Source organism: Capricornis sumatraensis, chromosome 19, assembly GCF_032405125.1.
Source record: "Capricornis sumatraensis isolate serow.1 chromosome 19, serow.2, whole genome shotgun sequence".
NCBI lineage: Eukaryota > Metazoa > Chordata > Mammalia > Artiodactyla > Bovidae > Capricornis > Capricornis sumatraensis.
The window spans coordinates 34,156,561-34,169,033 of record NC_091087.1 but is presented as its reverse complement, the minus strand read 5'-3'; the positions used below and the strand labels follow the sequence as shown (position 1 = coordinate 34,169,033).

At 49.6% G+C, this 12,473-nt stretch overlaps 1 protein-coding gene across 1 annotated transcript; it reads left to right on the top strand.

Moving 5' to 3' along the window:
• Nucleotides 1-312: 312 nt before the first annotated feature.
• MESD (mesoderm development LRP chaperone) lies at nucleotides 313-10,633 on the top strand. The gene is made up of 3 exons (XM_068991083.1): nucleotides 313-555; nucleotides 5,960-6,192; nucleotides 7,491-10,633. The coding sequence occupies exons 1-3, from the start codon at nucleotides 349-351 to the stop codon at nucleotides 7,747-7,749; spliced, it is 699 nt and encodes a 232-aa protein (XP_068847184.1). The 5' UTR covers nucleotides 313-348; the 3' UTR covers nucleotides 7,750-10,633.
• Nucleotides 10,634-12,473: the final 1,840 nt, after the last annotated feature.

Here is a 12,473-nt window from a genome sequence, read left to right as displayed (position 1 = left end):
AGACAGAAAAAGGTCGACCGCTGGCAGAAAATGAAGGCAAACACCACACTGGGCAGAGAGCCTATGCTGGGACCAACGGGAGGAGGCTGCGGGGCGGAGCCAAAATGGCGGAGGAGGCGGGGCTTCCGGAGGTGGGCCCGAAGAAATAGGACGGGGCGGAGCCTGGTAGGTTACCGAAGCCTGGGAGGCGGGGCCAAGGGGGGGTGGCCTTGAGCCCATGGAGGCGGGGCTGAAGGCGTGTCCCGCTCAGGCACCGGCAAGGGGCGGGCCCAGGAAAGAGGCGCCCTGGGGTGGGGCCAGGCTCGCGCAAGTCTGGTCCACGCGGCTGCGCGACGCTGTGCGGCGAAGATGGCGGCCTCCGGCTGGGCGCGCGCCGCCGTGGTTTTTCTCTGTGCCTGTGATCTGATGCTGCTCCTGCTGCTGCCGCCGAGGGCCTTCGCCGCCGAGGGCCCGGCCGAGACACCCGGCGAGGCCACCCCACCTCCCCGGAAGAAGAAGAAGGATATTCGCGACTACAATGACGCCGACATGGCCCGTCTTCTGGAACAGTGGGAGGTCCGCAGCGCGCGCACACCCTCCCGGCTCTTCTGTCCCGGGTCCCTTCCTAGTGACCTCTTACCTCCTCTGTCTTGGGACCCTTTACACCTCCGTCTTGGTGTCTTTCGACCCCTTAACCTCCTCTGTCCTCATGCCAATGGCCCTTATGACCCACTCCAGCTACCGCTGACCCTCAGTGCCTCCTCTGACCACTTCCCCATCAGTGTGCCGACCCCCGCCCCAAGCCGTTCATCCCAATGTCCTCTTTTCACCGTTCCTCGGCCCACTCCAGTCACGAGTCAGCCTCTCACTCTTCAGCCCTATTTGTCATCAGTGCCCTGGTCGCCTCCGCGTTGCTCCCCGTGGTCAGCGAGCCCTTCTAATGAACGGCGGGGGGAGACCTTTTCCATCCCACTCCTGAGAACGGGGTGCTTGGGTGGGTGTGGGATGAGGAGAGGATTATCTTCCAAGAGCGCAGTTTCAGCTTTCGTCGTTCTCCCGCGTTTTAAGTAAGGATTCAGTTCTCATTTTGGTATATGTCCCTGCTGAAAGTTTTTGTAAGTTTTGTGCGTGCCTTTAATTTTTTGGACTGGGTAGGAGGCCTTATTAAAGGGTAGTGGTTTTTTTGTCGTGGAACTCACATTTTTCGTTCAAGGGAGCAATGACTTGGTATTGTGCGAGTCAATTTTCTGGTTACTTGAATGGGCTGGAATGTGTAATGGCAGGGAGAGGGTATTAACCTTTTTAGGTGAAGTTCACTAACCAAAACCATGGTTGCTGCCTCTTGCCCATCCAAAGGTGGTTGTGTTTTCCTGGTTCATTTGCACTGCTGGTGAAGTAATGTCAGAAACTTGGATTCCACTGCATGTGTGACCGTGAGTGAGTCATGTTTCCACCCTAGACCTCAGGTTCCTTATGTGCAGAATGAGATTTTACTACATGATTTCTTCCACTGCGTTTTATTATATTGTGGTTTCCCTTGTGTTTATGTGGGCTTCCCAGGTGGCTCAGTGGTAAAGAATCCGCCCGCCAGTGCAGGAGATGAAAGTTCTATCCCTGGTCCAGTAAGATTGCCTGGAAGAGGAATTGGCAACCCACTCCAGTATACTTGCCTGGGAAACCCTCTGGACAGAGAATCCTGGCAAGCAACAACAGTCCATGGGATTGTAAAAGAGTTGGACACAACTTGGTGACTGAGCATGCGTGCACGTGGTGTATGTATTAAATAGAGACTTTCAGACGTGAGTTTTAGTACCATCTGATGTATTGACCTTGGTAGCTTTGTGATCCTCATTTTCCTTATCTTTAAAGTTAGATAGCATCCCACTTTGCAGGGTTCCTTTTAGGTGAATTGAGCTCCCCTTTGCAGACACTGCAAGTGTGAAAGCCCTGCCCCAGCAATTGCAGTCTCTCTGTGGGAGAGCAGATCCATCTCTGGGTGCTTTTTTATTTTTAATCTCATTTTAAAAAAATATTTTATTTTTGGCTGTGCTGGGTCTTCGTCACTGTACACAGGCTTTTCTCTAGTTGTGGTGAGCAGGGGCTACTCTCTAGGTGCAGTATATGGGCTTCTCATTGTGGTGGCTACTCTTGTTGCAGAGCTCGGGGGCACTAGGCAGATGGGCTTCAGTAGTTGTGACGCATGGGCCTAGTTGCTCTTTCTGGACCAGGGATGGAACTCGTGTCGCCTGGTTTGGCAGGCAGATTCTTACCCACTGTGCCACTGGAAAATCTAAGGGTGCTTTTTTGAAGGAAGTGGTAACCTCCTCCCCTGGTGGGGGTCCCTAAGGTCTTCCCCCACCCTCTGCCAATGTGAAAGTCATCGCTGCAGGGAGAGGCCTGCCTCAGGTGTGTGTAGGGGAGTTGCGGGGAGGGGCAGGAACGGTGGAGCTCCTTCCACTGTGGTAATGAGTCCCATTTGGTGTAGAAAAACCGAAGGTGATTCTTACGTTACTGTAACCAGGTGCCAGGGAAGGGGTAGGTAGGAAGATAGGAGCAGAGCCAGACAAGTGAGTTTGTACTTCAGTGTCACCCTGTCAAGCCTGTGACCTTGAGTCAATTATTCGCCTTCTCTGGGCCTCATCCACAGCTCAGTTCAGTGTGCATCCTACAGGGTTGTCCTGAGTGAAAGTCGCTGTCCTGTCCAACTCTTTGCGACCCCGTGGGCTATACAGTCCATGGGATTCTCCAGGCCAGAAATACTGGAGTGGGTAGCCATTCCCTTCTCCAGAGGATCTTCCCAACCCAAGGATTGAACCCAGGTCTCTCACATTGCAGGCAGATTCTTTACCGTCTGAGCCACCAGGGAAGCCCAAGAATACTGGAGTGGGAAGCCTATCCCTTCTCCAGCAGATCTTCCCAACCCAGGAATTGAACCAGGGACTCCTTCATGGTAGGCGGATTCTTCACTAGCTCAGCTATCAGGGAAGCCCTGTCCTGAGGTGGGATATACTAAATGAACAATGCCTGTGACATAGTAGCTGCTCAGGAGATGGTAGCTGGTCTTATTATCAAGGAAGGACCTGGGAGGAAGAAAAGCATTTACGGAATAAGGGAGTTCAGCTCTGTAGCTATGAAATTTGACAAACAGCATTGGAGAAGTGGTGAAGCCAGTCAAAAATGCAAGACTGGCTTGGAGGCAGGGCTGCATAGAGTGTGGGAAAGGCCACTTGGTCACATTCTGCACCCCCAGCCCTGCCTGGGGGTGAAGGTGTGATTGCTTTCAATTTAAAGGAAGCGCTGGAACAGGTAAGATTACTCAGGGAAGCAGTACAGCTAAGAGCAGACCTGGACAGTTGCACCTACATCTAAGGTGGGGGTTTTTCTGTCGGGCCCGGCTCCTTGTGACTCTGTGGACTATGGCCTCCCAGGCTCTGCTTTCCTTCACTATCTCTCGGAGTTTGCTCAGATTCACGTCCATTGAGTTGATGATGCCATCCAGCCCGACTCATCCTGTCTGTAGCCCACCAGGCTCCTTTGTCCATGGAATTCTCCAGGCAAGAATACTAGAATGGGTAGCCATTCCCTTCTCCAGGGGATCTTCCTGACCCAGGGATTGAACCTGGGTCTCCTGAATTGCAGGCAGATTCTTTACCATCTGAGACACCAGGGAAGTCCATACTATCTCTTGGAGTTTGTTCACACTCATGTCCATTCAGTCTGTGATGTTATCTAACCATCTCATTCTCTGCTGCTATCTTTTCTTTTATATCTATGGTACTGTGTTTTTTCTTCTTTTCTTTTTGTAACTGAAACTCACAGTCAGACATCTAAAATAGAAATTAAAGGTCCTTGAAAAGATCCTTACTCTTGCTGTGTGCGCTAGACTTCTGATTAATTATATTTTCATGAAAAAGAAATGGTCCTTGTAACCTATGGAGTTAATGCCATGACTGTTAGTAGAATCAGCTTGAAAAATAAAAATATTCTAGGTTGTTGACCCAACTAGAAGTCTTGACATATTTTAAGGAGACCATAAATAGGTATTATGGAGAAATAGAATAGAATACAGTCAGAAACAGCCTGTGAGTTTGGCCACCAGGAGTTCCTGTGTACTTTAAGAGGGTGATTTCAGTAGTTGTTTGGAAGCTGGATTACAGAGGGCCATGAGTCTCAGCAAACTCCAGGAGATGGTGAAGGACAGGGAAGCCTGGCATGCTGCGGTCCGTGAGGTCACAAAGAGTCTGACATGACATAGTGACTGAACAAGTGGTAACAGCACCATGTATTAAGTATGTGCTGCTTGCCTTTTATGTCATTAAATTCCCAGACAGCTTAGCGGGGAGATCCTGTGATCACCTCCCTCCCCATTATAGGTGGGGGAAATGATTTTCCACTAAGGCCACACCCAGGCCCACGTGACAGTGCAGCTCATTTGCTTTCCTGCAGGTCGCCAGCAGCTCTTCCAGAGCCAGATGAGGAAGAAATGGGTCAGTTGAGAGGGTGGCAGAGTTGAGGAAAAGGTTGGCCCCACACTGCTAGGGCTGTGGGGATCACCCAGTTCTGCTGTTCGTTTTATAGCCGAGACAGGCCTAGAGGTTTATGAAGTCTGGTCCAAGGCCATGCAAGTGAGTTAGGGAGCTGAAGCCAGATCAAATATGGATCCCCTTCAGAGATGGCTTTAGAATTATGTTGTTCTCTTATTAAAAATATGTTTAATACAGGACATTATTGTTGGTGTCTTAAGCCTCAGCCCTTCAGTGATTTGTCAAGAGGCCCACGTGGTGCTACATAGGGGCTTTTTGTTTCATTTTAGGTTGTTTTGTTGTTGTTGTTGTTTTAAGTAATAGCTTTATTGTGATATAATTTACATGCCTTATAGTTCACTCATTTAAAGTGTACATTTCAGTGGTTTCTGGACTGTTCAGAGAGTTGTGCAGCCAGCACCACAGTCAATTTGAGAACATTTGCTTCACCCCCAGAAAGAAACTGTGGTCTCAGTCACCCCTCCCCGCGTTCCTCCCCGCCCTCCAGCCAGCCCCAGGCAACCTCTCATCTGCTTTCTGCCTATAGCTTTGTCTGCTCTGGGTGTTTGGTATAAATAGACTCCTGCAGTGTATATGTGGTCTCCTTCACTTTCTGTGACGTTGTCAAGGATCATACATATGATAACATCGAGCAGCACTGGTTTCTTTTCCTTGCTGGAATTAGTCTTTTCTCCAAGGAACAACTGGTTCTCTTGTGTATTTTTAATTCATTTGTCTTACATTTATTTAGTTGGCATTCTGCCCTTAGTAATTAATTGTCTTGTTTGTTTCTGTGGGCCTGGATCCAGTAGGTCTTACTTTGTTTGGGAAGTTCTAAACCATTCTGTCATTATTTTGATTTTCAGATTATTCCCAGTTAGGCCCACAAGCTCTGCTTCATGCTGGCTTCTGTGTCATCCTGACACATCCCCCCATAACTCCCCGAGCACTTTCTTACTTTCTAATACAAGAAGATGTTCCAGACTAATTTTCTGTTTCCTTTGCCAGAATTAGCTTTTCCCCCGTGGAACACTAGTTCTTTTAAATATTTTTATCTTGTCTATCAAAAAATCATAGGCTCCTTCTGCTGCCTCCAATTCCAGCCCAGCACCATGGGTGCATTCTTCTACTTTTGTATTTATAACTCCCCACCCAAAGGGAAGGACCCCGCTCTCATTATCCTCAGCGCATCAGTAGGTATTCCCTTCTCAAGCCCAGAGTTCACAGGTCGTGGTTCAGTTGCTCAGTGGCATGTGGGATCTTCCTGGCCCAGGGATCAAACCCATGTCTGCTCCGTTGGCAGGCAGATTGTTAGCCACTGGGCCACCAGAGAAGCCCTTCTGCTGTGATTTAGATCAGAAACCTGCACCTGACCTCACATGGGGACATCCTTGCCTTTGCCGACTGCAGTGCACACTCTGTGTGACGCTTCCCTCCCCCACCCCCCATCCTTACAGAAAGACGACGACATAGAAGAAGGAGACCTCCCAGAGCACAAAAGACCCTCCGCACCGATAGACTTCTCGCAGATAGACCCGGGCAAGCCCGAGAGCATACTGAAGATGACGAAGAAGGGCAAGACGCTCATGATGTTTGTCACCGTGTCAGGAAACCCCACCGAGAAGGAGACGGAGGAGATCACCAGCCTGTGGCAGGGCAGCCTTTTCAACGCCAACTATGATGTCCAGAGGTAAAACTACAGCCTTCCTGAGAAACATGGGCTGTGCTGGGCTTTATCTCTGTTGGTTTAATGGGTGCCATTCCTGGCAACACTTAGCAGGGCCCTGGACCTTTCCTGTCTAGTCTGTCTGCTTTTACATTTATTTACCTAGTTTATGTATTTTTCTTTGAAGAAGACCACTCAGGTTTGGTCAAAGCCAGTAAATTTATTTGTTTGTTTTCATATCTCATTTGATCCAAAAGCCATTTATCTATGTATCTTGAACTTCTCTGTTATCTGAGTAAGAAGCTATATAGCTTAGCCTCTGTGGGGGGTGGAAAATTAGTTGACGTTTGACGGTGTGCCTCTTCCTGTAGAAGTCCCTGCCCACAGGAGAAGCTCTTCTGTGTAGCTGTGTTCACACAGAAGCTTGGACCAGACTCTCTTGCTTTAAAGTGAAGGAGTCTGGTCATCACGGGTCAATATGATCCTGAGATGCAGTTTTGAGGAATTTCCTTTGTCTTTGTCAATAACGGTTTCTAAAATGTAGCGTCTTCCAATATTTTAGTTCAGGAAGTACAAAAGGAATCAAAAGGAATACTCAGAGTGTCTAGGGTGGCAGAGTGCTTTTGTGAGCATAAGTAGACACTTGTGGGAATGAGTGAGTGCTGTGGCGGTGATGGGCCCAGAGCTCTCACTGATGCATGGAGGCAGGGGTGGGGTGGGGGGTTGCTTTACACACGCCCGGACTCTGTTCTGTTCCTCTCTGCTCCTTGGGACCTGCAGAGCGTGGACATGCTTGGCTGCTAGCGATTAACCTCCAGGGTTGAGTTCTGTCCAGTCACTGAGCATCCTCCTGAGCCCTTTGTGGGCCTCTTGTGACCCAATCCAAACTTGTGTTTGTCAGTCTCTGACAGCAGAAGCCTTTTGTCACATGAAACCTTAACTGGGCACTTAAGACTGTAAAACAGACCCAAACATCAGCCTCCCCTCAATTCCCTGGGAGAGGCCCCGAGCCCCGCCCATCTGCGGCCTCCCAAGGCTCCCTTCTGTCACCTCCCTTCCCATGAGCAGCCCCTGCACCACACACACAACCCAGGTCCTCTTTCTCTTTTGATCTGAGCCAAGTTGTTAAATAGTTTAGCCAGCTAGTACTTTCCAACAGTGAATGTCAACAGCTTCTAGGCCTGGGGAAATAGGACACTTTGTACTGTGTTCATGTAGAACTTAAGAGGATTCTTTTTTCTTAGTTAAGTGCCGCAGGCCTGTTTTGAGCTGTTAGCCCTGCACCAACTGTGTGCTGACCGTGGTCCCCTCTGTCTGTCCAGGTTCATCGTGGGGTCAGACCGTGCCATCTTCATGCTGCGTGATGGGGGCTATGCATGGGAGATCAAGGACTTCCTGGTCAGTCAGGACAGGTGTGCCGACGTGACCCTGGAGGGCCAGGTGTACCCCGGCAAAGGGGGAGGAAGCAAAGAGAAGAATCAAACCAAGCAAGAGAAGGGCAAGAAAAAGAAGGAGAGAGACCCGAAACCCCAGGCTTCAAAGGAAGACAATCGGGCTGGGAGTAAGAGGGAAGAGCTGTGACGGGGTGGCCTCGCTGTGCAGAGGAGGAGGGCATGGGCGACCACACACTCACAGGCTTCCCATCTCTGCTGAGAAAGGTCTGCCATGTGGCCAGTTTCTGGTCAGCAAAAGAATTACTGTTTAAAAGGCTTCAAGCAAAGAGGACAGAGGTTTTGTAATTAACATGGAACACTGACAGATTCACGTTTAGCATAAAATCACTTTCAGTGGAAACCTGCAGGTGTGGCTTTTTCCCACTGAAATGTGGAGGCGTCTCTGGCTGGACTGTGGCACCGCACCCTTGGCCTGACCTGCAGCCGTCTGTATTGTTTCTCTTAAACAAAAGGATACCAGGTTCTCATCAGACGAACTTAAGACTCTCAAATGCATTGAATCAGGCTCTTGCAGACACCATGTCCATTACTGTGAAATTAAAAACAGGCCACAGGAGCACCACTCAGTGCTCCACACCTACATAACACAGTCAGGACGCCAGGACACGTGAATCCTGAATCTCTGCAGAAGACACAGAACAGAAAATCATGCAGCTTGAAAATCCCAAGTAATCACTTGAAATTTATTGGATTTAAACCCTTCTCATCAGTTACGGAGAACTCTTGATGTCAGTCAGATTTTGTGTGGTCTGTGAATCCAGGGATTCTGGCCAGACAGGACCTTACTTAGGACAGTCGTGCCGGTGTCACGAGTCATGTGCTCCATCTAACGTGACGATTTTCCAGGGTGTGAATTGGGCATCGGCCAAGCTTCTAAACACGTTCCTTTGATAAAGTGCCTGAACTTGTGGTGATTTTGTATGGTACTAATACGATGTGCTACCTGTTACTGTCTGACATTGCTGTTCCTGTATCACAGCCTGCTCTGAGTGAGAGTTACAGAATTTATATCCAGCTGTCATTTCTAAGAACTAAAATGATTTGTTAAAAGAAAGGCTTCCATCGTCATTTTAGCAAATTCAGAAAAGTTTAGAAAACATCATCATTAAAGAATGGTAGAGTGAAACGTCTCCCCCTTCCCCCCGCTGCCACTGCCTTGACCCGTGGAAACTACTGTTAGTTTGTTTTCATGAAAAAAAAAAACAAACACACTGACTGGTTTATAGTGATCTGTAGGATGATATGTGTTTGTTTTGGCCTCATGGTACCTAGGTCCCCTTATTTTGGTAACTTATTTTCTAATTTCCGTGTAATGATCCATGCACTCTTCATTTTCTGTTCTGTGCTGAGTTGGTGGGGCGGGGGGGTGGATGTTTGCCCTGTGGGCCCCCCACTCCATGGTGGAATTAATCCTAGGGTGAGTTTGCATGAGCCACTTCAGGAATCCCTGGTGACTCAGACGTTAAAAGAATCTGTGATGCAGAAGACCTGAGTTCAGTCCTTGGGTCAGGAAGATCCCCTGGAGAAGGCAGTGGCAACCCGCTCCAGTGTTCTTGCCTGGAGAATCCCATGGACAGAGGAGCCTGGTGGGCCACAGTCTATGGAATCTCAAAGGGTGGGGACACGATTGAGTGACTAACACACACACCCCCTGGGAAGAGGTGTTTTCTGTTTCTTGCACAACTTGCACCCAGGGGAGTGAGGCTGGAGCTGCTATTGCCACCTTGTCCCTCTCTAGGGGAGAACTGTCTCAGGCTGGAGGATGAAGCAAGCAGTGGGGAGAAGCAGGGAAAGAGCGGAGTCCTGGTGGGGTCAGCTGAACGCCTGCATCGAGCCCTGCCTGAATTTGCCAGCCCTGCCACAGGTGTTTTCAGTTTTCACTTGGGCCTCTTGTTAGGTTTCTGCCATCTGTGCCTGTAGTGGCCTGGGCCACTGTCCTGATCCAATGTATATCTTTTTTAAACAGAAGGGCGTTCCTTCACCCAACCCAACTCATGTTCCCTTTGAACTGTCACAACGTGCCTGTCCGTCTCTGCTTCCCATGGGACATGCAGCCACATCAGCCTGTACTAAAGAAGCGTCTGTTATGTGCTGGGCTCCACTGAGTGCCAGGGACAGTGTGCCCGCAGCCCCTGCTTCCGTGAAACAGTGATTTGGTGGGAAAGACAAATGGTAATCCTGTACACAGTGACACGGCAATTGTTAGAAACAGGAAGGATCAACAGTGCCAAGACGTGGAGGGATCTGGGGATAGTCAGAGAGGACCTCAGGCAGGAGGAGGGAGTAACCAGGCAGAGGAAACAGTCCATGCAAAGGCCCTGTGGCTAGAAGTGACAGGAAGGACAGCAGGAAGGCTGATGGAGAGTCTGGGGCGCAGCACAGGGCCAGGCTGGACGGTGAGTGATGAAGGTTTGTGGGGGCTCTGAGCTTAGGCAAGTTTGTGGGATCTCTCAGAAACAATACACCTTTATGAATGAGAATTATGACCAAAGATTTATTTAGAAAATTCCTATGCAGGAGGGGTCCATGCACTTAGAGAATCTGCCTCTGGGGACTTCCCCAGGGGTCCAGTGGCTAAGACCCATGCACTCCCAATGCACGGGGTCTGGGTTCCATCCCTGATCAGGGAACCAGATCCCACATGCCATGGCTAAGATGTGGAGCAACTGAGGAAATACTTTCAAAAAAGGAAATCTACCTCTGCAAGGTGGTTGGTACGGTATGGGACTACTTCAGGCAATAAAGCTTGTCACCCTGGCTAGCCTGCCCCCCACCCCCTCCCTGGGAAGCCCCAGACCATGCATACCCCAGTAATGAGGGTGAAGCCTGGAGCAAGAGTGTGGGGTGTGCAGGGTCTGCTGGAGATTGGAGAGGCCTAAAGGATTTTAGCTGTGGTGGGGTAGATTGAGGGGTCATCCGGTTTGCAGTGGTGGACTGATTGGAAGCCAACAGGAATAGGGGTGAGAGGCAGTTTGGGAGGGTATTTCAGTGGTTTAGGCCTAGGTCAAAGGTGGTACAGTGAGCTGGGTGGTGGTGAGGTGTGACCTACGATTTACATGCACAGCCCCTGCTAATGATCGCTGAGTTTTCAGGGTCTCACTAGTTTGTACAAAAATGCTGCCATGAACATTTTAATAAATGTTACCACATACTTTGGTAAACTTGTGCTTAAATCTGAGGGGCAGACTCCTAGCAGTGGAATTGCTGGAACAACCGAATTTTCACCTTCTGGTATGTTATTGGTGAAGTGGCCCTCCAAAGTGGTATTGTTAACTTAACCTTTGCTGGCAATAGACCTCAAAACCCAAGCAGCACTGACCATTATACTTGCCATTAAGATGTGAAAACCAGGGTTTCCCTGGTGGCTCAGTGGTTAAAACAGAAAATCCGCTTGCCAGTGCAGCGGATGTGGGTTGGATCCCTGGTCTGGGAAGATCCCAGATGTCTCAGAGGCACGAAGCCCTAAGCTCAGGTGCCACAACTGTTGAGCCCATGTGGTGCAACTGTTGAAGCCCATGTGCCTACAGCCCGTGCTCCCCAACAAGAGAAGCCACTGCAATGAGAAGCCCGTGCACTGCAACTCAAGAGGAGTCCGCATTTGTGGCAACTAGAGAACAGCCCGTGGCAACCCACTCCAGTGTTCTTGCCTGCAGAATCCCAGGGACGGAGGAGCCTGGTGGGCTGCCGTCTATGGGATCGCACAGAGTCGGACACGACTGAAGCGACTTAGCAGCATCAGCAGCAGCAGAGAAAAGCCCGAGCAGCAACAAGGATCCAGCACATACAACCAAAAATATAAACAAACTTTTTTTTTAAGAAACTGGAAACCACATCTTCATTGGGTCCCCTGAAGCCACCAGACTGGAGAGGCCATGTGCAAAGGCCACGCAGAGATAGAGATGCCCAGAGAGCCCCACTTGGTCCAGCCCCACCTGGGGCCTTCATAGCCCAGGTGCACACAAGTGAGCAAGTGAGTCTTCAGATAGCCCCAGCCCTCAGGACATCACAGGGATGCAGGAAGCAGAGAGGAGCTTCCCAGAAAAGCCATGCAGATTCATGAACAAGAGAAGTGCCATATTTAAGGTGGGGAGTGGGATTATATATGATTCATATACACATGCACATATATAAACTCATTTTTACTCCTGCATGTTTGTTTTCACCCTGAATATTCATTGGAAGGACTGATGCTGAAACAGAAGTTCCAATACTTTGGCCACCTGATGTGAAGAGCCAACTCATTGGAAAGACCCTGAGGCTGGGGAAGATTGAGGCAGGAGGAGAAGGGGATGACAGAGGATGAGATGGTTGGATGGCATCTCTGGCTCAGTGGACACGAGTCTGAGCAAGCTCCTGGAGATAATGAAGGACAGAAGCCTGGCGTGCTGCAGTCCATGGAGTCACAAAGAGCCAGATGTGACTGAGCAACAGAACAATAACATGCTGTCGTGTCTCTTGCTTTAATACCATCACATGGCCTCTCTGACTGTCAACTATGAAACATGGAAACTTAATAGGCCTCCTTCTACCTCCCTCGGTTCTGATGATCAGACTGTAGTTTTTATACTTCTGGTGGTTTCCTTTACCTTGTTAAACCTCTTCCCTGGTGGCTAAGATGGTAAAGAATCTGCCTGCAGTGCAGGAGACCCAGGTTTGATCCCCCGGTCAGGAAGATCCCCTGGAGAAGAAAATGGCAAACCACTCCAATGTTCCTGCCTGGAGAATCCCATGGAGAGAGGAACCTGGCAGCCTACAGTCCATGGTCTCACAAAGAGTGGGACACGATGGAGCGACTAACACTTTCACACTTTCAGTGTGTGTTAACTTCTCATCAAGCTGGGGGAATTCTCT

Excerpts from the sequence above, each read along its gene's own strand:
- MESD (XM_068991083.1), top strand. The coding sequence starts at position 349 with ATGGCGGCCTCCGGCTGGGCGCGCGCCGCCGTGGTTTTTCTCTGTGCC. Across the intron at positions 556-5,959 it reads GTCTTCTGGAACAGTGGGAG|AAAGACGACGACATAGAAGA; the intron begins GTCCGCAGCGCG and ends CCATCCTTACAG. Across the intron at positions 6,193-7,490 it reads GCCAACTATGATGTCCAGAG|GTTCATCGTGGGGTCAGACC; the intron begins GTAAAACTACAG and ends CTGTCTGTCCAG.